Below are 27,363 nucleotides of genomic sequence, written 5' to 3' on the forward strand. Positions count from 1 at the left end.
AAGGGGAGTGTTCCAGCTAACAAAATGGATACCACATTGCCTTTTAAGACCTAGCCATGGATGTGACACGGCATTATTTCTGCCACATTATATCAGTTACAGGTGAGTCATAAGCTCTCTAAATTCAAGGGAAGGAGTATGAGGCTTTACCTCTTGATGGCAGAGTGGCAAAGTTCTAGAAGAGCATGTGGGTCAGGAGATTTTTTTTTTCCCCCCAAATATAATCTGCCACGTATGCTTCCCTAGAAAAGGACAATTTGTTACATGGGGAAGTTGGGAACTCTGGCCCTATTTGGGGGTTTTCCTGAGGGCCTCATACAGTATTTATGGAATATATAAGAATATAATAATAGCTAACAGAGTGTGTGCCAGGCACTTTTTTTTTTAAATTTATTTTATTTTTTTCTTTTTTGGCCGCGTTGGGTCTTTGTTGCTTGCTGCACGCGGGCTTTTCTCTAGTTGCAGCAAGCAGGGGCTACGCTTCGTTGCAGTGCGCGGGCTTCTCTGTGTGGTGGCACGGGCTCTAGACGCGTGGGCTCCGTAGTGCGGTGCACAGGTTTAGCTGCTCCGTGGCACATGGGATCTTCCTGGACCAGGGATCAAACCCGTGTCCCCTGCATTGGCAGGCGGATTCTTAACCACTGTGCCACCAGAGAAGCTCCCAGGCACTGTTTTTTGTTGTTGTTGTTTTTGCGGTACGCGGGCTTCTCACTGTTGTGGCCTCTCCCGTTGCGGAGCACAGGCTCCGGACGCGCAGGCTCAGCGGCCATGGCTCACGGGCCCAGCCGCTCCGCGGCATGTGGGATCTTCCCGGACCGGGGCACGAACCCGTGTCCCCTGCATCGGCAGGTGGACTCTCAACCACTGTGCCACCAGGGAAGCCCCCAGGCACTATTTTAAGTTTACTCATTTAATACAACAGCCTCTGAAGTAGGTACTACCATTATCCCCAATTTACAGATGAAGCCCAAGGATGTGAAGTAACTTGTCCAAGATCACATAGCTCCTGCAGAATTGAAAATTGAGCCCCAGCAATCTGGTGCCAGAATCCATGCACTTAATCATCAGACTATCTTACTACTCAATGTGTACGATGCATTACTCATTGGCAGATGTACTGTACACCTACTATGCGCCAAGCACCGTGCTGGGAACCATTTGTTTAGTGGTGAGAGAATTTGAAAGTCTTGACCTCATGAGCTCCTAGAATACATATAACAGCCGATGGAGATGGAGTTCTGAATCAGCATTTTACAATGCAAATTTAGGGAAAATAAATGATTAAACATTTATGGTACCCTATTTAATGCAGCTGGAAGGGGCTCAGGAAACCTGCAGTGTCCTTGCCTTATTTATGGTGAGGGCAGTGGGACGAGAGAAGAGGATAAGACTGTGGACTCAGAAGCCAGGCTGCTCATAATCAAATCTGGGCTCTACCACCTCCTAGCAGTTCAACCTCTGACAAAGTCCTTTCACCTCTGGGATACTCTTCCCTCATATGTAAAATGGGGGTAACAGCACCCACCTCCGAGGGCAGGGCACCTAGGGCACAGCCAGGAGCAAGTCAGCGCTCAGTGTTAACCAAGGAGCAAGAGGGCCTTCTCGGCACAATGCTGACGCCTAGTGGCCAGTTTACATGCCAGCTTTTCATCCTGTGAAAATAGTCCCAACCAATCACAGTTGACCCTTGAAAAAGAGGTGGGTGGGTAGGGGTGCTGATCCCCACTTTCCCCCTCCTGCAGTTGAAAATCTGCGTATAATTTATAGTGGGCCCTCCAAGTGTGTGGTTTGGCACACAAAGATTCGACCCACCGCGGATCGTGTAGTGCTGTATAGCATTTAGTACTGAGAAAAACCCTTGTGCAAGTGGACCCGTGCACTTCAAACCCGTGTTGTTCAGAAGGTCAGTGTACGTCCATTTTCTGTAACGTAATACCTCAGCCCTGGACCTCTCTATTCAGATCCTAAAGGGTTAGGGTATTCTGCACGTGTCACTGGAATAATGCTCTTTCAGCCTGGGAAGCAGCTGCTTTGAAGTGAGATACCTTGCAAGGTAAAAAGCACAGGCGCTGCCTGGGAAATAATTGTTACTGCTTCTTGAACACTTATGTGAGGCAATTTAAACCTCACAACTGCTCTGCGAGGCTGGTCCTATGATTCCCCACTTTATAAATGAGGGAACTGAGTCTTGGAGGGGTTCTGACTTGCTCAGGGTCACCAAGCTTGTGAGAGGGGCTGGGCTCTGAACCCAAGGCCTGGTCTGAGGGCTGGAGTTCGTTTAAAAATGCAGAATACAGGGCTTCCCTGCTGGCGCAGTGGTTAAGAACCCGCCTGCCAATGCAGGAGACACGGGTTCGAGCCCTGGTCCGGGAAGATAACACATGCCGCGGAGCAACTAAGCCCGTGTGCCACAACTGCTGAGCCTGCGCTCTAAAACCTGCGAGCCACAACTACTGAAGCCCGTGTGCCACAACTACTGAAGCCCGCGCACGCCCATAGCCCATGCTCTGCAACAGAAGCCCATGCACTGCGATGAAGAGTAGGCCCCACACACCGCAACTAGAGAAAGCCCGCGTGCAGCAATGAAGACCAGCATAGCCAAAAAATAAATGCAGAATACAGAAATATATAAAGTGAAAAATTTGAGTGCCTTTATCTGCCTTCTCTTCAACCCATTGCTCAGAATTTAACTGTATTTGTCATGTATCCTCGCAGCTCTTTTTCTATTCCTTTCAAATATCCCACATCCCCATATAGATGCATATGCTCTTTTCTTTAAAAAAAAAACCAAAAATAAAATTGTTCTGTATATACTAGTCTGCAAGTTGTTTTCTTTCACGGAACGTCCTAGAGGGCCTCATTCTATAAATTGGCATTTAAATGCCTTAGAGTTTAGTGTTTCCAAGAACCCTTCATAAATCATTCTGAAGAATAAAAACCTTAGATTGTGCAATGAACCACTCCCTAATAACTTTGCATGTTGAACCTCTGCCTCCTCAGCCCCCAGCAGTTCGGCGTCAGCTGAGATGTGGGGTAGCTGCGGGGTCAGGAGTCAAAAGGCACTCCTGTGTGATTCTTCGCCTGCAGTCTCTCTCTCCTTTATCCCTGACTTCCACCAGAGAGGTAGTAAGAGGGAGGGTGCCTGTATATTCTTCCAATTAAGCACAAATAAACTCTGAGCATCCTTCTTTTCTTTGGTAGTTTCATTCATCAGGAAAGCCAGATGATTTTAACATGCAGTGAGAAGGTGCTGGAATAGAGGAAAAGACTGGCATGTGATAAGGCCTCTAGGGGCTCTCAACGTGAGTTAAAAATAAACACAGCACTAAACTGTGAAAGAAGTGTGAGGAGGTCCAAAAATACGATTTTCCTCTTGATGACTGCGATAAGGCTTTAGAAAATACACAGGTTTCCCCCTTCCTGAAAGTTCACGTTCCACCACTTTGCTTTTATGAAAGCCCTGCGTTAGTACCTGCTTTTGCTAACTGAAAGAAATCCAAAGAGAATTTTAATTTTTACGAGAAAAAAGCCGTTGCCATACGAATGTAGAACTTCATAAAAGTGCAGTGGCTTAGTGCAAACTTTCAAAAGCAGGGGATACCTGTACATATATCTAAGTCAAATTTCTTTTAAAAAATCGGGGGGCCTCTACTTTGTCAGGACTCACGGAGATGCTGAGAGTCAGATGCTCAACAAACATTCAGTGAACACCCACCGTGCACCCGGCTCTGGGGCTCTCACTGGAGCTCAGCGAGCTGGGCACTCAGGTCTGCATCTCACAACTGATTCCAACATAGTACATTCTGTTTGTTTTTTTTACAATGCATTCTTTCAACTTTGATTCAGTAAGTGTTTACTATGTGCCAGGCCAACAGTGTGCTAGAGCCAGTTCCTACAGTGAGAGTTGATTTCTCAATTTTCAGGACTACTGAAAACCAGAAACAAACACAGCCATTATTAAGAATTAAGTTCCATAAATTTGGGCTTAAATAAATTGTATTAAAAACAAAGGTAGTGGGGCTTCCCTGGTGGCGCAGTGGTTGAGAGTCAGCCTGCCGATGCAGGGGACACAGGTTCGTGCCCCGGCTGGGCCCATGAGCCATGGCCGCTGGGCCTGTGCGTCCATTGCACATTTTTCTATCATCTACGTTCTTGACGTTATTTCCACCTATTGTGTCTGACTGGTGGGTGTGCAGCATCTCTTCTCTGTGTGAGACCGTGCCCCACAGGGTTATCAGAAATCCTTGAGTGTGTCCTACTGAACAGCAGATAAGGGAACCGGCTGTTAGAAACCCCTCTGCTTGCAGCCTCCTTTACTGATGAAGCCTGCTTATTTGTTTGTTTTTCCATTCTCTAACTGCATCCCCTCCAAGCTTCACATAGCCTAGGTAATGTATCACCAGACTTCTAAACTTCCCTTATAGATAACGCTTCTGACGTATGGGTCACTATAGTAACAGGGGGCTTGTTTTTGTGAACTTTGGAGTTGGCTCCTGCCCAGTTCAGACCAGCTAAAACTAGTTCGGACCACCGACCCTAAAACTGCGCCTGCGCAGAACACTGACGGCCTCACCTTTCCCCACACCTAAGACCACCCTGCTTCTTTATCCCATAAATAACTCAAGCCTCTGGCCTTCTGGTACGCGGGCCTGAGATTTGTTCTCTTGTCTCCTTCCATGAGGACCTCGTCAACAAACTCTCTGCTGCCAACTTGTGTCTCCGTGTTTGGCCTGCTGCTCCGGAGGAGGGGGGGGGGGGGCACACAAACCTGGTTTGGTAACAAATGCTGAGTTCAGTTTCCTCATATTGGTGGCTTGAAATCGGCCATGGTGGGAGTATTTACACCAAGGAAATCTACAGATCTACAAATTAATTCCTTGTTGACTGTTAAGGAAGTGAGTGGGGAATATGTTAATAATGCAGATTAAACTTGAATGTGTATGGTGTCTGCAGCCTTTACTTCATGAATAGCACAAGTTGAGGAAATAACTCTTCCAGTACTTGACACTATTATTCGACTCAGCAGAGAAGTTCCTTACTCATGTCATCAACGTGTGAGTGAAGCTCCAGAGGAGGAAAGTAACTGAAGAAAGTTTGGAAGCAATGAAGATCCAACGTTGGGTTTCACTTTACTTTTTTTTTTTTAAATTTTTTGGCCGCGCAGCACAGTATGCAGGATCTTGTTAGTTCCCTGGCCAGGGATGGAGCCTGCGCCCCTGCAGTGGAAGCGTGGAGTCTTAACCACTGGACCCCCAGGGAAGTCCCCTATTTCACTTAACTCTTCATGTAAAAGAAAATAAGCCAACATTCGGGTCATAGCTATATTCCTTTGGCAATGGCAATGGGGTGAGCAACTTATTCGCTTAAGGGGATAGAAATCAAACATTTATCCGTGGTCTGACTTTGTGACACTACAGAATTAGAAAAACCCACACTGGATTTTGCAAGGCACACCAAGGTTACAGCCGCATGTAACTTACAATACAGAGTTGTGTACAGTTGTCCCTTTTTTTTCTCTCTCTCTCCCTCCCTCCCCGCCCCCCCCCCCCCCCCCCCCCCCCCCCCCGGGAGCCGGTGCTGCCCACTGTGCTCCGCGCAGAGCTGGCTCTGGGGTCCCCGGGGAGCTCGGCTTGGGCGGGGCGGGAGTAGATAGGCTGCGAGGCGCCCTTCCCAGAGCCACCGCTAGGGGCCGAGAGCGAGGCAGGCGGCAGCTTCGCGCTTTGGCCCCCCGCGCGGTCCGTCGCCCGGCGCCGCGGCGGGAAAATCCGACTGGGCCTTCCCGGCCACCGCCACTTTCTGTCATCGCGCGCCTGGCAGGATCCGCCCGCGGTGATGATGGAGGAGGAGGAGGGGGCCGAGGAGCAGCAGCGATTCTCTTACCAACAGGTACCGGAGAATGCAGTCTTGGCTGGGCTGGGGAAGGACGGCGTCTAGATTGTGCAGGGGAGAAAAAGGCCCTGCCTCCGCCCGCCCTCGCCTTCGTGCCGGGGTCGGAGGGCGAGCTCGGGCCTGCGCGGGCCGGCTCCGGCCGCCTGGCGCCCGCGCTTAGGCCGGTTCGGCTGCCGCGGGGGGTGCTGGGAGGCGGTTTCCATGGTATCGCGGATTGGAGCGTGCGGGCGGCGGCGCAAGAAAGGAGAGTCCGTGGAAGTTCCTACGGTGCTCCGCGGAGGGCCCCTCTGGCTTTGGGGCAGCCTCAGTCTCCTCGGACAGGGTCGTTGTGAGGCGCCTGGCACGCGGCACAAGCTCGAAAATGTTGGCTCCCGTAACCCGTGCGCTCTCCGTCCTGCCCGCGAGGAGACAAGCCTCAGACCCTGGTGCAAACCCCCAGGCCATCCGGCTCCCGAGCCCATTGGATATGGGTTCGAATCTCGACTCCGCCCGGAGGGTTGTGTTGACTCTGCCCAAACTCAGTTTTCCTAGATGGAAAATCGGGTAATAACCAGTTCTCGGGATAGTTATGAGTATCCAGTCCTTTAGTCAGCACCGGAATAAATACCGCGTGGCAGAGTCGTGAGAACAGTGTTGTAAAGAGGTGAAAACCAAGAACCAGGGTGGCAACCTCAGAGAGGATTAACCGAAGAGACACGGGAGTGAGCTTCTAAGGTTCAGACGCTGTTTACCCACTCCCTTTATTTTGAAGTTTAAGCCTTCAAGAAAAAGTTGCAAGAATAATGTGCAAAAATAATGTATTCATCACCCATATGCCCCTCACCTCGATTCACCGGTTAACGTTTTGCTGTATTTGCTCCCTTGCTCCTTTTTTCGGAATTATTTGAGAATTAAATACACTTGACACTTCACCTTTAAATTTTAATACTTCAGCATGCTTCTCCCAAGAACAAGGGCGTTCTGTGACATAATCTCTGATCACACTCAGGAAGTTTGATATTGATAAAATACTATGATCTAATGTCAGTCCATATTCAATTTCTGCCAGTTGTCCAAAAGATGTTCTTTTTTTCCTTTTTATTTATTTATTTTTGGCTGCATTGGGTCTTCGTTGCTGCGTGCGGGCTTTCTCTAGTTGCGGCGAGCGGGGGCTACTCTTTGTTGCAGTTTGTGGGCTTCTCACTGCAGTGGCTTCTCTTGTTGCGGAGCTCGGGCTCTAGGTGCGTGGGCTTCAGTAGTTGTGGCACAGGGGCAGGTGGGATCTTCCTGGACCAGGACTCGAACCCGTGTCTCCTGCATTGGCGGGTGGATTCTTAACCACTGCGCCACCAGGGAAGCCCCCAAAGATGTTCTTTAGTGGTCTTTTTCTTCACCCAGGATCCAGTCAGGGATCATGCCTTGCATCAAGTGGTCCTGGCTCCGGTCTTCCCTGGAAGGGTTCTCCACCTTCTTTGTGTTTCATGACATTGGTGGTTTCCAGGAGTCCATTCATGGCACAGGTGTGGTGGGAGATAATCTCTTTGAGAGCAGGGACTATCCTTTTCAGTTTTGTGTTCTCAGCCCCTAGTACAGAGCGTGGCTCTCAATAGACAGCGCTTACTGAGTAAGTGAGTGAGGCTGCAAAGATGGACTGAGAAATTTGAACCTTGTTCTCTATGGGGGGGGGGTCCAGCCATTCACTCAGCCAGCTGTTCTTGCCACTAGGTGGACAGCTGTGAACAACACTTGAAGGGTCCTGCCCTCGAGGAGTTTAGAGTCTAGAGATTTAGCCTCTCAGTGTTCAGCATCGAAGAAGGCACTTAGCCCGTTCCAGGAGGTGGGGGGGAGGGGCCGGCAGAGAAAACTTCTGGAGCAGTTGGAAGGATCCCTGTCCTGTTCCCCCGCCCCTAACCTCACCTCTACACATACCTACAAAAGATCCCTTGGAGGGTTTTTATCCCTCCCAGGGTGGTGGTCTCTTTGTCTCCTCCCACCAATGCCCTCTACTTACCTACTCTTGTGACATCTGAAACTAAGGAACGTAGGTCCCTTGCTTATCTGCCTGGCCTCTACTCTGGGGTCCTGGACTTGTGTTTTTGCAGTTCCTCCTCATCTTGCTTCTACCATGAACACTTGCTGGTAGAGTTGATACTGTCTTGGGTTCAGCTGTCACCATGTCCACTTCAGCTCTGTTTCCAGCACAGGTGGAGCCCACACAGGGCTCAGCAAGTTTATTCACATGAGACGGAGACCTTGGCTTAGCTTGTTTGGCTTCTTTACTCCTCCGCATGGGTAGAGGTATGTTTTCCAGTACCTGAAAGGGTTGCTGAGGAGCAGTGAGGGTCCTGTTGAGGTGGGCTAGCAAACCAGCAAATCAGAGGAGGGTCCGATGTCGCCTCACGAGCCTTTCCCTGTGTTGTCCTGATCATTCGTCCTGCCTCATGCAGGACAGGGGTTGGCAAGGACTTGAAGCACAGGGATGGGATCCTTTTGCATTTGCTTGATTAACCCCCATATGGGGGCAGAAGTCCCTGTCTTTTTTCTTTGTGTTGCCCAGACACCTAGCACACGCCTTCACGCAGTAGGCACTTGGGCACATAAATGTGGAATAACAGTAAAGTCACATAGATGCCTCCCAAGTACCAGTCTGCCTTCATTCCCTGCTGAATTGCCATCCTAATTCCTTACCTTTACTTGACCTAAATCATAACCATTAACCATTAACATTAAAGTAATGTTTCTACAAGTCACACTCCAGAGGGCCCCATTAATTTTTTAGTACAGTTGAAAACTCACTCAGCCATTATGGAAAGTGCTGAAGGAATTAGGGTGAGCAGACCCTCTCCTTGATCTTAATTTTTTAAGATGTGGAAAGCTCTTATTTGCAGTCTTACCCACGAAGTGTTTTGATTTTGCTTCAGAGGCTAAAGGCAGCGGTTCACTACACTGTTGGCTGTCTTTGTGAGGAAGTTGCGTCGGACAAAGAGATGCAGTTCAGCAAACAAACCATTGCAGCGATTTCGGAGATGACTTTTCAACAGTGCGGTATGCAGCCACGGTCTTCCTGTAGACGTATAGAAAGCCCAGAGGTTGATTTGCCTGGGAGAAATGTGCGGGGCTGGGGTGCCGTGGCATGTCTTACCAGCAGACAGAGAACATTATCATTGGACACCGTTCGCGAAACGTTTCTTTTATTGGCCGTAAGATTCAGATAGCTTATGGAAAGAACTATTTTTTTTTCTTTCTATTACCCTAACACGGGGGCATCAGCACCTTTATTTTATTGTGCTTTAAACTGCCGGGAACATTAGACATAAATTTCATTGCTTTGTAACTTTTTTATATCACCCACAGTTTGACAGTTGAACTTGAAGCCTTGGTATTTGCTTGACTTCAGAGGAGATTAATGTCCTCCTAAGCCCTAACTCGTAGCAAAATTTAAAGTTAGGGATAGCTTCTAGGAAGGAAAGGTGTAGCCACAATTACCAAAGGCTTGTAATGAAGGGTGGAGGGGGCCAGGGAGGCAAGGAGGTCATAATGAATCCAGTGATGGACCTGCCTGAAGGGCCTCCTCTCACCTTTAAAAGGATTTGTTGTATTAGTCACTGTACTTACTGTAGACATTGAGATTTCACTTTTCTCCCTCTGAAATAAGATTGAGATGGGGGGTGGATTTCCCTGGTGGGCCAGTGGTTAAGATTCTGTGCTTCCAAAGCAGGGGGCACGGGTTTGATTCCTGGTCGGGGAACTAAGATCCCACATGCCATGCAGCACTGCTGAAAAAAAATTGCTATAGGGTAGCTAAAGCACATCTCTTTTTCTCTTTCAGAAAATTTTGCCAAAGACCTTGAAATGTTTGCAAGGTGGGTAGAGAGCTTGATTGTGGGATCTTTGTTTGTTTACATGCTATTGATACGCCCCATCTGGTGGTGAATTTCAGGAGAGTTTTAGCTTTTTTTTCCCCTGTGTTTTGTGGATGCTCAATCTCCAATCATGATTCTGTAAGAATGTAAGATCTGCTTTAATCACTGTCCATTCAGACTTGATTTGGCATTTTTTGAAGCTTTCCAAGTATTTTTTGTTAACGGAACCAGAGTTATTCAGTTCCAGGTTAAAAAGGTATGAATCATGTCTCCAGGACTCTGTGCACAGTGTGTGTGCTTTTAAGGCCATTTCTGCAGGTGGTGTAGTGCTGGGGCGTGAGGCTGGGCGCCCGGGCTGGGCTGCTTCGTGCCCCGTGGGGAAGCTTGCAGGTGTCGGGATAATACAGCCCCAAGGCCCGTCAGCCCTGCATTTGCTGAGCTTGTTACAACTGAGACACACGCTCCTTGAAAAGTGTGTGACTTACTTTCAGCTGGTAAAGTGTTAGCTTTTACAGGTGATTTATGCTCCTCTCTTCAATTAGTACTGCAGGTAATTGAAAACATTTGCAACGAATTGCTTTCATGAAGCAATTTGAATGAGGAAGGCCTGAAAGGGCCAAAGCTTTCTAATTTGCTCCCACTTCTGATTTGGTGCCAGCCTCTCCCACACCCCATACTTTTCACCTTGCTCCTGTTAGCTCTTTTTTTTCTCCGATGAATATTCTGAATGAATTAAAGCAGTAGGTTCTCAGAGGGCAGGCTCTAAATCTTTCCTATTCCTGTGTATGAGTCCCTAAAAACCGCTTAGCATCTTCAACTTCGCCAGAAGGGATAAGGATAATGTATGGGATACTGATAGCTTATATGGCTTATCATTGTTAATTCAGGTGGTTGCCCCTTACCTGTGCCTCGTGCCCACCCCCACTCTCAGTCTCCTGTGAGATACACTTACTACCTTTACTTGCCATTTCTTTTCTTCTTTTTTTTTAAAATATGAGCGCTTTGTACTACAGAGGAAGACGCAAAAATGTAAATAAGTAGACAGTGGTTATTTGATTTGAACATAGAGTTTATCAGTACAGATCACCTCAGCACTATTGACATTTTGGACTGGATAATTCCTTGTTCTGGTGGTGGCTGTCCTGTGCATTATGGTGTGTTTAGTGGCACCCCGGCCTCTACCCACTAAATGCCTGTAGCAAGCCCTCAGGTGTGAGTCTACTTGCTACTTCTGTGTTAGTTGTGGGAAAAGACAATGAAAAACTTTAAATACTTCTAAATACTAGGAGTAAAAATGAAATTAGGGGACTTCCCTGGTGGTCCAGTGGTTAAGACGCCGCTCTCCCAATGCAGGGGGCCTAGGTTCGATCCCTGCTCAGGGAACTAGATCCCACATGCCGCAACTAAAAGATCCTGCACATGGCAACGAAGATCCAGCGTGCCACAACTAAGACCCGGCACAGCCAAAAAAAAAAAACCTACAGAGATTTTAAAAAATTTAAAAAGAAATAAAATTAGAACTATTTAGCATTGTAACACATTAAGCTTTCAGGTACTCTGTGTTTTTTATAGGTTTTTTTTTAATAGTCATCGTGCTGTACATTACATTCCCATGATTGTCTTTTTATTTTATTTATTTGGTTGTGCCGTGTCTTAGTTGCGGCAGGCATGCTCCTAAGTTGTGGCTCATGGGCTCTTTAGTGGTGGCACGTGTGCTCCTTAGTTGTGGCATGTGAATTCTTAGTTGCGGCACACATGTGGGATCTAGTTTCCTGACCAGGGATCAAACCCGGGCCCCGAGCATTGGGGGCGCGGAGTCTTCACCACTGCGCCACCAGGGGAGTCCCTGTGTTTTTTATAGTTACGTTAAGTCCATTTCCTTTTGCTGGGCACTGGGGCAGAGTGGTGTGTGGGTATCACTTAGACTGTCAGCTCCACAAGGAAGGACGTCATCTTTTGAGTAAAGGAGTCTGTGTAAAGGCTGTCAGCCTATGTTCTCTGAGTGAGGCTTTACTAGGAGATGCCGCCTCTTCTGCGGTGCTCACATGGGTACACCAGGGCTCCTCAGACGTCCTCCCAAGGACCCTGAGCGAACACAGGCACAGATTTTCTTGGAAGACTCATCCGTTGTCTTAATTTTACATTCGTTTTCAAAATAGTCCAGTTTGCTCTCATATAAAAAATCCTGTTTTAAAGTTTATCACTGAATAACATTGATGCTCCCAGAAGGTCAACTTTATCCTGTGGTTTTGAGTTTTCCCTGTCACATAGTCCCTGCCCTTAGAACTACTATATGATTACCCCAGTTTGAGAAGTCTGAAATACATACTGTTTCAGGTTGACTATATATTAAATAGTCTTTGCAGGCTGGGAACCTAACCAGTGTTTGTAACATTGTTTCTATGAAATAAAATGCATTTAAATTGTAAATACTATAAACTCAAGTCATCTGCAAACTTTGGAAGATCATCTCCCAATTTAAGTTGTGAATTTCCCTTATTTAGCTTTGAAATCTCTAGTCACTTAATATTGTTAACATGTTAAAGATGAAACATTTTGAAGAAGATCGATATTCTACGGTAAATAAATTCTAGGGACATTTTGGGAATAATCTTTGAAACCTGTGTTGCTAAAAGTGTTATATGAAAATCCCTTTGTTACGTTCCCTAGAGTAATTTTCTGGAGCCAGAGGTTTGATTTAGGAGAATCTCTGATGTGCAGTGGCTGGCATAGGATATACCTACTCCTCCATCTGGGAAAGTGGTAACATTAAAACATGGTGCAGAGGGGACTTCTCTGGTGGTCCAGTGGCCAGGGCTCCACGCTCCCAATGCAGGGGGCCCAGGTTTGATCCCTGGTCGGGGAACTGGATTCCACATGCCACAACTAAGAGTTGGCACGCTGCAACTATGAGTTGGCGTGCTGCAATGAAGATCCCGTGTGCCGCAACTAAGACCCGGCACAGCCAAGTAAGTAAATAAATATTTTTAAAAAATAATAAAGAATATGGTGCAGAGAAACCAGATGACAAGCTGAGTGGTAGAGACGATCGACTCTGCTGTTTCCTAAATGCTTCTCGTGAACAGATGAGCTAATCTTACTGTGTGAATAGTTCAGTGTGCTGCTTCCTGTTACCTGCTCCTTGTATGGCACTTTACCAAGGCGGTAGTACCGCCAGAGCAGCCTGATCGTGTGATAGAGATGAAAGCCACGGTGTGTCCATGGCACCTAATGTCCTGCACCCAGGGAACCTGTGGATTGGCTTCATACTTTGTGGCTGCTATTTTAGCACCTTTTTTAAAAATTTTTGTTTATTTTATTTATTTATTTTTGGCTGCCTTGGGTCTTCGTTGCTGCGTGAAGCCTTTTCCTAGTTGCGGTGAGCCAGCTTCCATTGTGGTGGCTTCTCGTTGCAGAGCACAGGCTCTAGGCGCATGGGCTCTAGAGCACAGGCTCAGCACTTGTGGCGTGTGGGCTTAGTTGCTCTGCGGCATGTGGGATCTTCCCGGACCAGGGCTCGAACTCGTGTCCCCTGTTTTGGCAGGTGGATTCTTAACCACTGTGCCACCAGGGAAGTCCTCTGTCACCTTCTGTCTGACTTTTTTCCCCCTTTGTTCTGGTCCTTGCAGGTGGCTAGTTAGAAGTTATCTTCTGACATGGGTATTAGGACAGGCAGGTACTGTCAATCATGATGAGATGGCATGTGATATTTTCACACTTGGCAGGATGTGAAAGACTAATGGCCAAATTATGGAGTATAATTTCTGGGATTTTATCTTTAACTCAACAGTGAGGACTTACTATGTGCTGGCCACTTGGATAGTTATTAAGGATACAAAGATTCCTCCTTATTCCTACTTACGAAGTTCCTACTTATTTTTGGAGGAAGTTAGAAATGGCAAGAAAGGGTGTAATTTAGAGTAATAAATTATTGAATAGAGCTTATTATCTCAAATTACCTTTTAAAGCAGACAGAGGAGGACTGGAACAAGAACTTGAGTCCATGTTGTGAGCAAGAAACAGACTCCAGTTGAAAGGATGTTCTTTGTTCTAACTGGGCTATTGTCGGGGGAATGCGTTATTTCCTAGTTGGGAAATGGGATATTAGGAGACACCTGCACAAGCTTTTTCCTGTATTGTAGCCTTTGGAGAAGAGCTTTAGGACCTTGGTGTAAGTGAAGCCATGCTTCATGGAAAGTCTCTGTTCTTCTGTTTAGCGTCTGCTTAAGCAGAGACGATCTTGGTATCGTGAGCTCTGTGTCATTCTCTTTTCACTGAAGGTGCTTCACTGACCTTCTTGCTTTTTGTATGGTGGTCTCTGTGTCCATTGTGACCAAGCAGGCCATTCGGGAAGGGTTTAACGCCCCTCACTCCTTTCCCTGCTCGTATTCTCCAAGCACGCTGGCCCTCAGGTGGAGGTGGACAGATGGGCTTCTGCTTTCTCTCAGTCTCTTTATTTAGTTGGTATCTTGGCTCGTCACTTCACTCATTTTTGTGTCACTGTTGCTTAATGACCTTAATCTGAAAAGATGGGCTACTTAGAGATCCTTGCTGGTGTGAAGTCTGGCCATGAACTTTTGTGTTTCATCAAAACTTTAAATAATACCAAACATTTTGGTGAATTGTTTCTGCCCTTTCTACAGACATGCGAAAAGAAGCACCATTAACACTGAAGATGTGAAGCTTTTAGCCAGGAGGAGTAATTCACTGGTGAGAGATGAATTTCTTTCCTCACTCCCCTTTCCCATCAGAATACATTATTCCCAATTAATCACTTGCAGCCATGAAGTGATTCCCCAGGGCACCTTGCATTAAAAACGAGAGATTCTTGAACCATTCAGACCTGCCCGTAATTTATAGGCTTTCTTTCATTATGATGGATCTTACTAAGCCAATTTGAAATTTTCTAATCAGTGCTCTCTGGATTCATAATTTGCCTTTTTTGTAATGTCTCAAAACTTTGGTCCCATGTTTCATTTGGAGCATGATGTCAGAGACAGGTCGCAGGCCAGAGTGTATGGGGATAGTTTCGTTATGGTGCCCACAGTTCTGTTGGGCCAGGTATGGAAAGAGTATCTGTACATCTGGGATGTGCAGGAAATTGAGCACATTGTCTGTCTTTTCAAAGAAGTCTAGACGTCATCTTGACCAAGCCCTCATTTTACAGGTGATGCTGTGATCCCAGGCTAGTAGCTGTGGCCGATGGCAGATCCAGGACACCTGTGAGGTCTGATCCTAGCAGTTAAAATACTTCACGTTCCTCCCCAGAATGTGAGCTCCACGAGGGCAGGGATTTTTGTCCCCTTCTTCTCTGCTCCATCTGCCGTGCCTACAATAGGGCCTGGCCCACAGTAGGTGCTCACGAGTAGTTACTGAATGAATGAACTTGTGTAGCACTTGGCAGTTTACACAGGACTTTTATTGATAATATTTTACATATATTATTTAAAGCTCACAACTACCCTCTGAGGGTTTTCAATAACATGACTAGATAGCCCCATTTTACAGGCTAGGCTACTGGAGTTAAGTAACTTCCCAAAGTTAAATAGGAAGTTTTCTGGTTGACAGCTGAACCTTAACCTTTGAACCCTGAATCTAGTGCTGTTTCCACTGGGCTGTTTTCTATCTCTGCTCTTCTAATATTATTTGTCCAAAGTTTAAGTCAGGGTTAAGGATGATATGGTTCCTAAGTAAAATAGCTCAGGCGCCTGTGGTGCCGTGTATCAGTGGAAAAGACATTTTTCTCTCCTCATAAATCCTCTGTCATAACTCTTACTTGGTCAGCTTCAGTGAGCAATTTCCACCTTTTGCCAAGGAATCGTCAATGCAAGTCATCTTAGACTATTAATTGGGTGCATATTTGTCTACTTCAGAATGTTGTTTTTATTTTGGATTCTTAATTTTTTTATCTGACAGAAACTTATTACTGAAGAGTTTCAGCTAAATTTGTGCGTTAGACTAAATCTTCCCTGAGGACAGGGACCTTGTCTTATATTTCCCTTGTATCTCTAGTATCTGGTACACAGTAGTTGCTCAATAATTTTAGTTGGATAAATTTAGGGGCATGTTGACTATATGTGTGCTTTGTAGAGTATATTTGTGATTGGCATGCCTTCTGTAAGCTACAAGTTTTAATTCTTTTGATTTTTCAAGGAACTCCTACCTGTTTGATAGGATATGTAGCAGGGAGTTGACTTCTGAAGTTGATTCCTTCTTCCAGAAAAAATTTGAAGCTGTGTTTTAACTCTAAGGAATGTAACCCAGGGTGGGAGTGGTTGGGAAACGGTGTAGATTTTTTTCTTCCCTTAGGCTTATAAATGGCTTTACAACCAGATAAAAATGTAATTAAAAACATTTTTTATAGCTAAAATACATCACAGAGAAAAATGAAGACATCGCTCAGTTTAACCTGGAACGAAAAGCAAAGAAGAAAAAGAAGTTAGAGGATGAAAACAAAAATTCAGTGGAGCCAGCAGAGGCTGGTGTAGTGGAAAGTGAGAATTAAAGTCTGTCGCCATTGGGAAAAAGCAGCCTTCAGGTAGAGCCACTAAAAACATGTATTGCCAACAAAGGGTTTTGAAAGGATTAAGTGGAGATTACCAAAAAAAAAAAAGGCTTGGGGGCTTTTTGTACTGTATTCTCCAAGTCACTGACTGCAAAAGGTGGTTTAAAAGAGAACTGGAAACTCTTAAGCAAAATACTCCCATGTCTTACTGAAGCACATGAAAAAAGTGTGTTTGAATGGTATATATTGGAAATTGTATCTATTGCAGTTAATAAAATTTTGTTAGCAACTACATATCGTTGACTTTTTCAAGCAAAAATCAGTTATTTTTTCATTCTTTTATATAATTTTTTAGGCTGACAGTCCCTGAAAGATGAATAAAGCTATATTTATTTAGTCCTTTTTTTTTTTTGGTTGCACTGCGTGGCATGCAGGATCTCAGTTCCCTGACCAGGGATTGAACCCAGGCCATGGCAGTGAAAGTGCCGAGTTCTAACCACTGGACCACCAGGGAACTCCCTATTTAGTTCTTTTGATTACCAATATTGTTTTCAAAATTAATTAATTAATTTTCGGCTGCATTGGGTCTTCGTTGCTGTGCGCAGGCTTTCTCTAGTTGTGGCGAGCCGGGGCTACTCTTCGTTGTGGTGCGCGGGCTTCTCTTGTTGCAGGGCACGGGCTCTAGGTGTGGTGGCTCAGTAGTTATGGCTTGTGGGCTTCAGTAGTTGTGGCACGTGGGCTTGGTAGTTGTGGCTCGCAGGCTCAGTAGTTGTGGCGCATGGGCTTAGTTGCTCCGTGGCATGTGGGATCTTCCCGGACCAGGGCTCGAACCCGTGTCCCCTGCATTGGCAGGCAGATTCTTAACCACTGTGCCACCAGGGAAGCCTGTCGGTATTGTTTTTGTTTTTTTTTTCCCCCAGTATTGTTTTTTAAACCCGCGTCACTTGTGATCACAAGGTAAAAGGGTGCGTGTTTGGAAATGGTCCTTTTGTCCTTTTTACTTTTTAAAGGTGATTTTCTCCAGAAACACAGTTTATGTGACTTTTGTCTGGCTATTTTGTAATTATACTGGGCAGAAGTTTTGCTTGAGAGGAAAACCTGACTACTCCTCCAAAACACTTCAGTTGTGTGTTCTCTGTTTTAGTTTGTGAGAGATGATGCTTCCAGGAATCCCAGGTCTGCTGTCTTCTCCTTGGGGTTTATTAGGGGTCCAGGGCATGCCTTTTCCCTGTTGGGGCGGCAGGAGTAAAGCAAAGGGCCTGGCACTTACAGAGCCCTTTCTGTGCGCCAGCTGCTGCCCTGGGTGTTCCATATAGTTCTTCTTCACAACTTTTTCAGGGTTTTTTTGTTTATTCCCATTTTACTGATGAGCAAGCTGAAGCTTGAAGACGTTAACCAACCACCCAGGATCTACTGACCATTGGAGATGGTAGTCACGTTTGGAGTGATGACTCTATAGAGTGGGTGAGAGAGAAAAGGTGCGTGCAGCTGGATAGAATTTATACCATCCATGCCCAGATATGATCAGCAAAAGATACCCCAGAGTCTACCTCTCAAAAGGAGATGCTGAGCTATGGTCATAGTAAAGCGTTGAATTCAAACTTCACGGTTTCAGGTTCTTCAAATAACAAATCATTTGGTCTCAGATAATAATTGTAACACCTTTGTGTCACATTAGTGAAATAAATGTGAATCATGAAGGCTTCTGTCTTTACAGTACATTCCCGCCAAAGATCTGTACGTTAGCAATTTCATTTTCAGGTAAGCTGTCTTTAAACGCCTCATCACGGAGAGTTTTGAGACTAGATACTGTGGACTTTCCAAAGGTTGACAAATCTAGACTTGCATCCTGATTTCATAACTCTAATAGCTGTATGACTTTCTTTTTTTTTTCTATGAATGGCTGATTTTGTTTTGTTTATTTATTTATTTTTAACATCTTTATTGGAGTATAATTGCTTTACAATGGTGTGTTAGTTTCTGCTTTATAACAAAGTGAATCAGTTATACATATGTTCCCATATCTATTCCCTCTTGCGCCTCCCTCCCTCCCACTGTATGACTTGCTGAAACATTGTGTTCTTATCAGTGAAACAGAGTTAATACCTCTCGCAGCAATGTTATATGCGACAATAAAAGGAAATTGGTAGAACCATTATAATGCATCTTGTTTCTATAGATTTCTGTAGCTCCAGAAACTCAGAATACACATGACTCGAAATGATGAACCCGTGTACACCCTGGGTGTCCTGTCCCTGATTAGAGGGTTGTAGAGGGCCTCTCCTGGCTGGCATGGGTATTTTGACATGAAGTTTTCTAGCCAGATGAGAAAGTTGACTTGATGTTCACGTAATCTTTTGGTTTATTTGGCACATTTATGTATATGACCTGTTCATATTTTAGACAAGTGGTAGTACAACACATTTTTCGGGGATTATAACACAGGGGTGGCCAGACTTTGTATGGAATGGCTGAGTCTACTCCCTGAGTTCTCAGGAGCTGCCTCTTGCCCACCGCACGTTCTGATCAGGGTTTAGGTGACTCCAGAATGTCCATGTGATGTCAGCCATCCTTTCCAGTTCCACCTTTGCTGACAGTGGCAGAAGGGAGTGGTAGAGGGCTCTCTCTCACAGGCTTGCTTCCTCAGAGTCCTGGAAGCTCATCTGAACTTTAACTAGATTTATTAACCACGTAGCCAGATGATTGACCATGTAAAGCAGCAGATGTCTTTGACATAAACGTGGCCTGGTAGCATAGTTGGGGCAATTTACATTTATAATGTTTGTTGTCTTCCTTGTTAACCAATTCCTCAAAAAAAAATTGAAATAAAAGATCCTGTGTTAATTTTTTATTACTCAATTAACGATCCAGGGAAGTTTCAGAGCATCCCCTTCTACACACAGCAGCAGCTGCAATGCGCTGGGGTAGGTCTACGCTGGCTCATACACAGCTGATACCTTGAAACCTAGGTGTCTGGGAAAGCGTAATCAGGGCCTGATTACTACCTTTACTGAATTGCAGAATCTGTAAAGAACCCTTAGAGGTCATGTAGTCCAATCTCCCCAGCAAGTAGGAACCCCTTCTGCAGCACTGCTGACTGTGGTTCCCGGGGCTCTGCTGAATTCCTCAGGGAGAGAGCGCCCTTTCTGTTATTGGACACTGACTGTTGCAAGTTTCTTCTGTATATGAAGAAGAGTCTTCCATCTTCTATCTAGGTCCTACTTCTGCCTTTTAGAATAAACAATCTCCCTTTTTCGAAATCATGAGGTACTGTGTTCCTTTAGTCACGGCTCCCATGGTACTTCTTTTCAGAAGCACACGTTCTTGCATAAAACATTAGACCGACGGCTCCCTGTGGGCAGGCTTTGGGGTGGCAGATGGTGGTGGGTGCCTTGTGTAGTGCTGTGCACACACGGCAGGCAGGCGCCCCCGAGTACTTGTTCCCGAGTCTGAGGTGTGCTGTGTGGTGAGGAGGAGCCTTTGCTTGAGTTTCATGGCTCTAACCAGGGATTTCCAACGTTTTGTGGCAGGGAGCTCTTCTTTATACTGTGGGGCAGGAAGGACTAAGGCCTTAGGGTATCTTCTTAGTAACAGTTCCTGTCGTGAGGGCCTTCTGTGCTTTCTACTTGCGTTAGGTGCTTATCATGATCTTATTTGGTCCTCACAGAGTTCTGTGAGGTAGGCAGTAGGTACCGTTTTTATCCCCATTTTATAGATGAGGAACCCGAGGCCCTAGAAAAGTTAATTCAGCGGCAAAACCAGGATTTTAGTCTAGAGCCGTCACCTTGAAGTACTACGATACGTTGCCATCGCCTTGAAAACGGCCAGTAATAAGATCACATGAAGGCTTCTCCAACCCGCAGCACATAACCCTCTTTGCACCCCAAATTTACTTTTCTCTCATTTGCAGAGTGTGTATCCTGCCCCTTCGCGGGGCTGTAACAACTCTGTCGGGGTGGAGGATGTGGCTCCCCTGTACCTCTAGGTGGCACGTGCCAGGCGCTCAGTGTTTAATGAGGCCACTGAATAAAATCTGGGAAATGTACTAAGGCTATAAGAGCTGGCTGAGCTGCCATGACCTTCTCATCTGCAAGAATATCTAAACATTTTTAACGCCATTTGTGGGAGTTAGGCAAAAAATTTATTGTGGTACCAAAAAAGAGACTAGACGATATGCAGCGTATGATCCGTGGGTCATCGTGCCGTGCCGATTTTACCTAGAATCTTAAACAACAAGCCTGAGATGCGATGAAATTTAAGGTTGAGCTTTCCCTTGTGAAGGGGTGTGAACCAGGCTCTTGGAAAACCGCAAGCTTCAGTGTTCACTTCTGGAAAGCGCTGTCAGTTCTTTGGTTGCTTTCTTCCATTTAGAACCTTGCCTTTGACATTGGTCACCTTAGTAGGTTAGTGGTAGGTGTTTCGGATTTTCCTAGCTGTCTCAGTTAGGTGAAGAGGGTCTGCACATTTGTTTGTGTGACTCTGAACCTGGGACCCATCCGGAGGAGCCAGGAGGTGGCACGGCACAGAGGGCTTCACGTTCTGGAGTTCTTAGCAGTGGAGCTGTCTTCAGGAGGAGAGGAAGCCCCAGGAGCTGGTCAAGTGCAGGGCATTCAGCAAGAAGTACGTTTTACGCTTCACACACACACACACGCACACACACACACACACGCACACACAGCAGTATTTATCCTTAACATGATGCCCTCTAATTATTATTTCATTCAAAAAAAGTGCTAGGGGCTTCCCTGGTGGCGCAGTGGTTGAGAGTCCGCCTGCCGATGCAGGGGACGTGGGTTCGTGCCCCGGTGCGGGAAGATCCCACATGCCGCGGAGCGGCTGGGCCCGTGAGCCATGGCCGCTGAGCCTGCGTGTCCGGAGCCTGTGCTCTGCAACGGGAGAGGCCACAACAGTGAGAGGCCCGTGTACCGCAAAAAAAAAAAAAAAAAAGTGCTAGTTTACAAGCCACTAGTGAGTGGCCAGCAGCAGATGAAAAGCACTGGTTACTCTAGTGTCAGCTCATTGGAATTGTGGGATCTCGGCTCCTCCTTGTACCCACGACATCAGAATATGCATTTCAATCTTAATAAGGTGATTTGGGTCCACGTCACAGTTTGGGAAGGCCTGGGCCAGAGGACAGTGGCCTGCAGGCCGGGGAGGCGGTGCTGGGAAACCATCACTCGGGTCGCCCTTGCCTGCGGTTTGGAGACCAGTGGGTGCTGAGCGGCTCCCTGAGCCCTCACCGTCGCCTTGTTTCTTCTGCCCAAGCAGATTCAGTCATACTTTTACGTGGACAAAATGGCAGGTTTTAAGCTCCTTATCCAAGGCTAATTTTGTATTATGTTAAATCACTTGGTTTTGTTCTCATGGCTTCCTGCTTGCTTGGGCATAATTAGGAGGAGGTAGAACTTCTTCAGAGGCAAGTGCACTTTGCATTCTAAAGTAGGAGCAAATCCACTCTCAACACAGGAAGAGATCTGAGGCTTTAATGAAGGGGTTAAATCCAATCTGAAAGCACTTTTGTGGGCACTGATTGCTCAGGCTTATGCGTTGCTGCTTGAGTGTGAAGGAAGAGGGGGTACAGGCTTTAAGACAGGCATATATACAAAAACAAAACTGCAGGTTGAGCTTAAAATAAGCCCCTGGTCTCCAAAGAAGAGACCCAAGTCCACAACACACTGATTTCGGGGCTGCCAAGCAGGATGAGCAGCCGCAGGGCTGGAGAGAAGTGCCCGTCAGCCTGAGGACGCTGCCGCCCTTCTGCCTGCTGCCGCTGCCCTTCCCCTGGAGGGCGGCCTCGCTGGCCGCGACAGTGGGGTGAGTAGTCTGACTCGGCCGCGTGCTGACCCACTTGTGGGCTGTCTCTTTCCTTGGCACATTTGGCCGCCCCTACGGATTCCCCAGCATCTCCACAGCTGAGTGTGTGTACAGGACAGACTGCAGGGCTGGACTCTGCAGCGTGCCCCTCAGCTGCCCTGTGCCGTAATGTCCATATAGACTATTGATTCTTGTTTACCTTCAGTTGTTAGGAAGTTTGTTAGAAAGCTCTGAAACTAAGGGAAGCTTCTTCGAGCTAGCAGTCTCCATCTGCTAGTCTTTGAAACATTTAGTGATTACAGCAGTCTATTGCAGTGCAATCATGGAGCTGCCACTGTGGTATTAGTCACACGTACTTCTAGAATCTTAATTTATATATACAGCACATGTTCTCACTGGCTCAGATTAATTGACATCATTACATTTTCCATTGTGAGGATTTGTAATTTCATGACATGACTTACTTTTCTCTTTTTCCCATTTTGAAAAAGTTCCAAGAAAGAGTACATAAAGTTGACCATTAAAAATGGATTTTTCTCTGAACTTATCAGATGAGTTCCAGACAAGTCATTCATCATCAGATTACTCCTAGAAGCTTTCTAAGGAGTTTGAAAAGCCAGAATATAATGTCTCAAGCTGATCTCTCTCGAAAAGCAATTTGTGGACAGCCAGGAGGAAGACCAGAGATGGGAAAACCAAGCTAAATTAGCCTGATCCACCTTGGGGGGCTTCTTAGCTGCCAGTCACTTGTCAGGGAAAATGATAGATTTCTTGACCTCTTCTAATTAAGAACCTCAGCCAAGATTAGGAGCAAAACAAGCAGAGTTTCCTTGATTGAAAAATTTCAACTTCTTTTCTCTAATTGGAGCAATTTCGTTAAGGTGTTCTCTTAACTTATCCTTTAAATAGAAATGTGATTTATTGTTCTGGAGCTTTTTTTTTTTTTTAAGGAATTATGTATCTTAATGCTGGCTGAACCAGGTGGTTGATTTGTCTTTCCTTTGTCCTCTGCTTCTTTTTAAAAGCATATACAGGAAGTGGCAGAAATAAAGAAAAACAGCCTGTTGACTTTCCTTGCGTGGTGGTATGAGTGGGCCTCCCAGGCCAGGGCAGTGTCCTTTTTAGGAGGGAAAGCCAGGGAGGTGTCTAAACGGCAGGAAGTCCTGCCCCTCCAACAGTCCACTTGCCGAGATGAAACGCCCTGCAAGAATTTCTACTGGAAGACCTTCTCCTCCTGCAAATAAAACCCCACCTATAAATACTCATGCAAAGAAGTGTAAGGATGGATCTGAATAAAAATGTATTCATCAGCCGTGATCTTTCTTCTTTATGCAGTTGTCTTCTCTTTCTCGTGTAATTTGAAAAGTAGTTTTTATTTTAACTCCAAAAACACCCAATACTGAGTGTCTTGAGTAATTTGGAACCCAAAGAGAGTATTTTTGATAAAGATTTTTGTGGTTTTTTCCGTTATTGTCAATGCAGCCATGGGGCTTTCCTTCCACCTTCATTATGTGCTTAGAGGTGGTTATGTCCTTGTCTTCCTTGCTTTGATTTAAAATAGCTAAAAGCTACACATTTAAGTGTTCAGAATAACATTACAGTTTATTTTGATATAAACTCTCTAATTTAGGGCTTCCCTGGTGGCGCAGTGGTTGAGAGTCCGCCTGCCGATGCAGGGGACACGGGTTCATGCCTCGGTCCAGGAAGATCCCACATGCCGCGGAGCGGCTGGGCCCATGAGCCATGGCCGCTGAGCCTGCGTGTCTGGAGGCTGTGCTCCACAACACGAGAGGCCACAGCGGTGAGAGGCCCGTGTACCACAAAAAAAACCCAAAACTGTCTAATTTAAACAATATTTCCCCTCATATTAAAAGCAATTTTTAACATTGTGCTCAAAGAACAAAATGATTGTTCCTCATGTTTTAGCTAAAATTAATTTAAAAACAAATGCCACGCTATTAGGCAGACAACATCATGTTGACATGCTTATAAAAGTTACATTCGAAACTGCTGTTAAAAAGTACCTGTACTGGGGCTTCCCTGGTGGCGCAGTGGTTGGGAATCCGCCTGCCGATGCAGGGTACACGGGTTCGTGCCCCGGTCCGGGAGGGTCCTGAGTGCCGCGGAGCAGCTAGGCCTGTGAGCCATGGCCACTGAGCTTGTGCATCCGGAGCCTGTGCTCCACAGTGGGAGAGGCCGCGGCAGTGAGGCCCGCGTACCGTAAAAAAAAAAACAAAAAAAACAACCTGTACTAATTTTTTTAACTAGTTAATATTAATTTGTTACAATTCTTTTTATGGAGGAGAGCTTCAGGCTTATTTCAGATCAAGCATAGTGAGCAGTACTGCTGCCCAGCCTGTAGCCTAATTGCCTCCACTGCTAATACAAGGACTTCCAGAGTCACAGGATCCGGACTTCATTTGGAGACCGATGCATATGTATTGATATGTGTATAATTGTTATATTTTCCCTTTCCTCAGTAATTTCCCACAGAAGTGAGTGAATGGTGGGTAAACGCGGGGGAGATTCCTTTCTGTGTGATATAATGCAGAGCGACTGTCGAGCCCCATGTGGACCAGCATCTGGGTCCCCTGAGATGAAGGCAGGAGCAAACAAGTGCTCAGTTCCAAACCCTAATCAAATTTCAGTTCTCCCCTGTAGCCCTGAAATCCTTCCTTGATTATACATATTGTTTATGGCTCTTGAATCACAGACTCTAAAGAAAACTTCCAGCATGAGGTTTTTCAGATGCTAAACTTTGAAGCTTAGAGATTCAAACCTGGAGTTACAGAAAGTTTCTGAGGGTCAGGGCTATTATCAGGAAAACCGGCAAAGGCTGGCTGGAGGGTATTGTGATATTTTCTTCTCTGGACACAAGGGAAGCAGACTCACGGAGTATGACTGCTGACCGTTCCATTCTGTTTTCCACAGAGCTGAGCTTATATTCATAATTACTAGCTGAGTAAAGTATAATGGGATGGAAGTGCCTTAATAGCATCCACATTTCCAAACACAGCAGCTTTCAGAGACCAGTAATCGGGTCAGTGCACTGGTGGAAGATGCCTGCCTGAAAGGCCAGCTAACCTTCAGAACTGAAGATTCTTCTAGAAGAAAAGCATGCTCACTGTTTTCCAGTTTCAGTTGGGGTCATACATACACAGTTCTTAAGACTGGAGATTGTAACTTTTTTTTTTTTTTGGCCGCACCGTGTAGCATGCGGGATCTTAGTTCCCTGACTAGGGATCGAACCTGTGACCCTGCAGTGGAAGCACGGAGTCTTAACCACTGGACCACCAGGGATGGCCCTGTAACTTTTAACTAAGTAATATCTGAAGGAAATGAAGCTACGCTAATGACACTGCCAGGAAATTCATCAAGTTTAAGCCTACCTTAGTTCAGTGGCCTTGATAAAATGTTAACTGGCATCAACTACATGTTAGACTAGAGTAAAATGCTCATTATTAATAAATTAGGGTAAAATGGGTAAATTAGGGTGATTTCCTACCATCTTAAAGTCTACCTTTGTGTAGTTCAATATAGTCAAATGTGTAGATCTCGGACATCAAGACCTGGACAGCTTCTAATTCATTCTCTTGCATTTATTTCCAGTATTTCACCAGAATAGATCCTTGACTGCTAAGGAAGAACTGATGTGGCATAAGCGTTCGACAGAAATCCTTTCATAGTATTCATATGTCAGTGCTGACAGCAAACCATCTCAGTGGAAAGTCAGACCAGTAAGCTCACGGGAGATACGTAAATACCTTGAATTGACAGCGCCTGCCGAAGGGATAACCCACATCTTAATAACAGCAGCTTCTTCGATAGAGATAGGGATTCGATTTTGAACAAATCAGAAGAGGAAATGTCATTTAGCTCTGAAAAAGAAGTTTTCTGTTTCTAGACTAGGAAGGAAGAGGCAAAGCACAGCTGGGCAACCCACTATTTCTAGCTTCTTATAACCCTAATAAAAATTAACATGAAGTTATCCTTTCTATTTGTAATTAAATAGTTAAGTGAACAGATACGTGTTTGTCTTATTAAAATAACTGTAAGCTGGAGAAAAAGCTAGAATTTTCTTGGTGATAGTTCTTGTAACATGATATTAGAAAATACCGAAGAAAATCCCATAGCCCTGCATTAACCTGTTGGTTCACTTCCTTATAATTGTGGAAGTGTTGTCTGACTTAGTTTGAGCCAACAGCTAACTTTAAGGATCTGCAATCTGAAAATTTAATGCAGCTCCTGGGGAGGAGTGAATCTGTTCCCTTCATTGGAAGCTTCCAAATAGGACGGAGGACTCCACCCCTCCCCTTTATTACTTAAAAACCTCAAGTAATATAAGACACAGCCAAAATAATTTAAGGCAAAACCCTATAAATACAACAAAATAAGAAAAAAAAACCCTGAAGGCAAAAAAAAAATAATAATAAAAGACTAGATAATTAGGAAATTTAAAAATCTGGTTAGTAAAGGTACATTAATAATTCTTGTAATTAATGTATTTTTTAAGACTATTATTTTATTCCTTTCTCTCTGGAAAATGAAAAACCCATTAGTTTTTTTCCTTTTTCTTTTACCCAGAAATTAAAGGTTGGTAAGTGGTAATTAGCACAGCTCCTGTCAAAGCCAGTTGCCTAATGGGGACCGACATTTGACTTGAGTTGAAAGAATGGAATATGGCTAATGTAGAGTTCATGAGTCCCAGTCGCTTTCTTTGACGTTCTTTTCTCCTAACATAAGAACAGGCATGCCCTGCTCTCTCTCTCCTCTCCTAGTTTTAGACATATTGCTGTGCTGCTACATTTCTATTCTAGAAGGCCTGGAGGCACCGTGGTGTAAGGAAGGTAAGTGGCAGCTGGGGCAAAATAACTGTCACTCCACATTTGGTCTAGGGTTTGCAGACTAAGGTCTTTGCTCCTGCCCCCATCTCTGGCCCTGGGGCGGTGAAAGGGAACCATTCCCTACACTGACTCTGTGCTGGGTTCTATGCTCTTCCTCATACTTAACTTCGTTTAACCCTTTTAATCTTGGGGCCTTAGGCTAACCTTACATTTTTGGAAACTACTGTCCCATAAGGTTAGACTCAACGTGGGTCTGTCTCACTCCAAAACCCATAGTTCTTCTTCCACTCTCCTATGCAGCTGAGATGCTTGGTGGGTTTGTTTCAAGTACAGAAGACCAACACCAACACCCAGGCCAGTCACCTAAAGCTCTGCTGTGTATTTGCAGAAATAACTGAAGAAAACATTTTTCATTCAGCAGGGCAAAGATGGAAATGTTGACAGAATCAGTGAATAGAGATGCCATTCT

At 45.4% G+C, this 27,363-nt stretch overlaps 2 protein-coding genes across 4 annotated transcripts; both read left to right on the plus strand.

Moving 5' to 3' along the window:
- Positions 1-5,742: 5,742 nt before the first annotated feature.
- Positions 5,743-26,075, plus strand: LOC116748946 (centromere protein S). 3 transcript variants are annotated; one of them, XM_032622682.1, is made up of 6 exons: positions 5,743-5,886; positions 8,790-8,913; positions 9,698-9,731; positions 14,375-14,441; positions 16,096-16,269; positions 17,575-20,954. In XM_032622682.1, the coding sequence occupies exons 1-5, from the start codon at positions 5,833-5,835 to the stop codon at positions 16,234-16,236; spliced, it is 420 nt and encodes a 139-aa protein (XP_032478573.1). In that variant the 5' UTR covers positions 5,743-5,832; the 3' UTR covers positions 16,237-16,269; positions 17,575-20,954. The 3 variants fall into 3 exon arrangements, with proteins under 3 accessions (XP_032478573.1, XP_032478564.1, XP_032478556.1); XM_032622673.1 differs by lacking the exon at positions 17,575-20,954 and adding an exon at positions 25,660-26,075 and having other exon boundaries at positions 5,744-5,886; XM_032622665.1 differs by lacking the exon at positions 17,575-20,954 and adding an exon at positions 23,076-23,367 and having other exon boundaries at positions 5,744-5,886.
- LOC116741876 (cortistatin-like) lies at positions 19,499-23,367 on the plus strand. The gene is given in 5 exon segments (XM_032609041.1): positions 19,499-19,503; positions 21,347-21,449; positions 21,873-21,970; positions 21,972-22,050; positions 23,076-23,367. Coding segments are annotated over 5 exon segments (504 nt in total). The 3' UTR covers positions 23,295-23,367.
- Positions 26,076-27,363: the final 1,288 nt, after the last annotated feature.

The sequence above is a fragment of the Phocoena sinus genome, chromosome 1 (genome assembly GCF_008692025.1).
Source record: "Phocoena sinus isolate mPhoSin1 chromosome 1, mPhoSin1.pri, whole genome shotgun sequence".
NCBI classification, from domain to species: Eukaryota; Metazoa; Chordata; class Mammalia; order Artiodactyla; family Phocoenidae; genus Phocoena; species Phocoena sinus.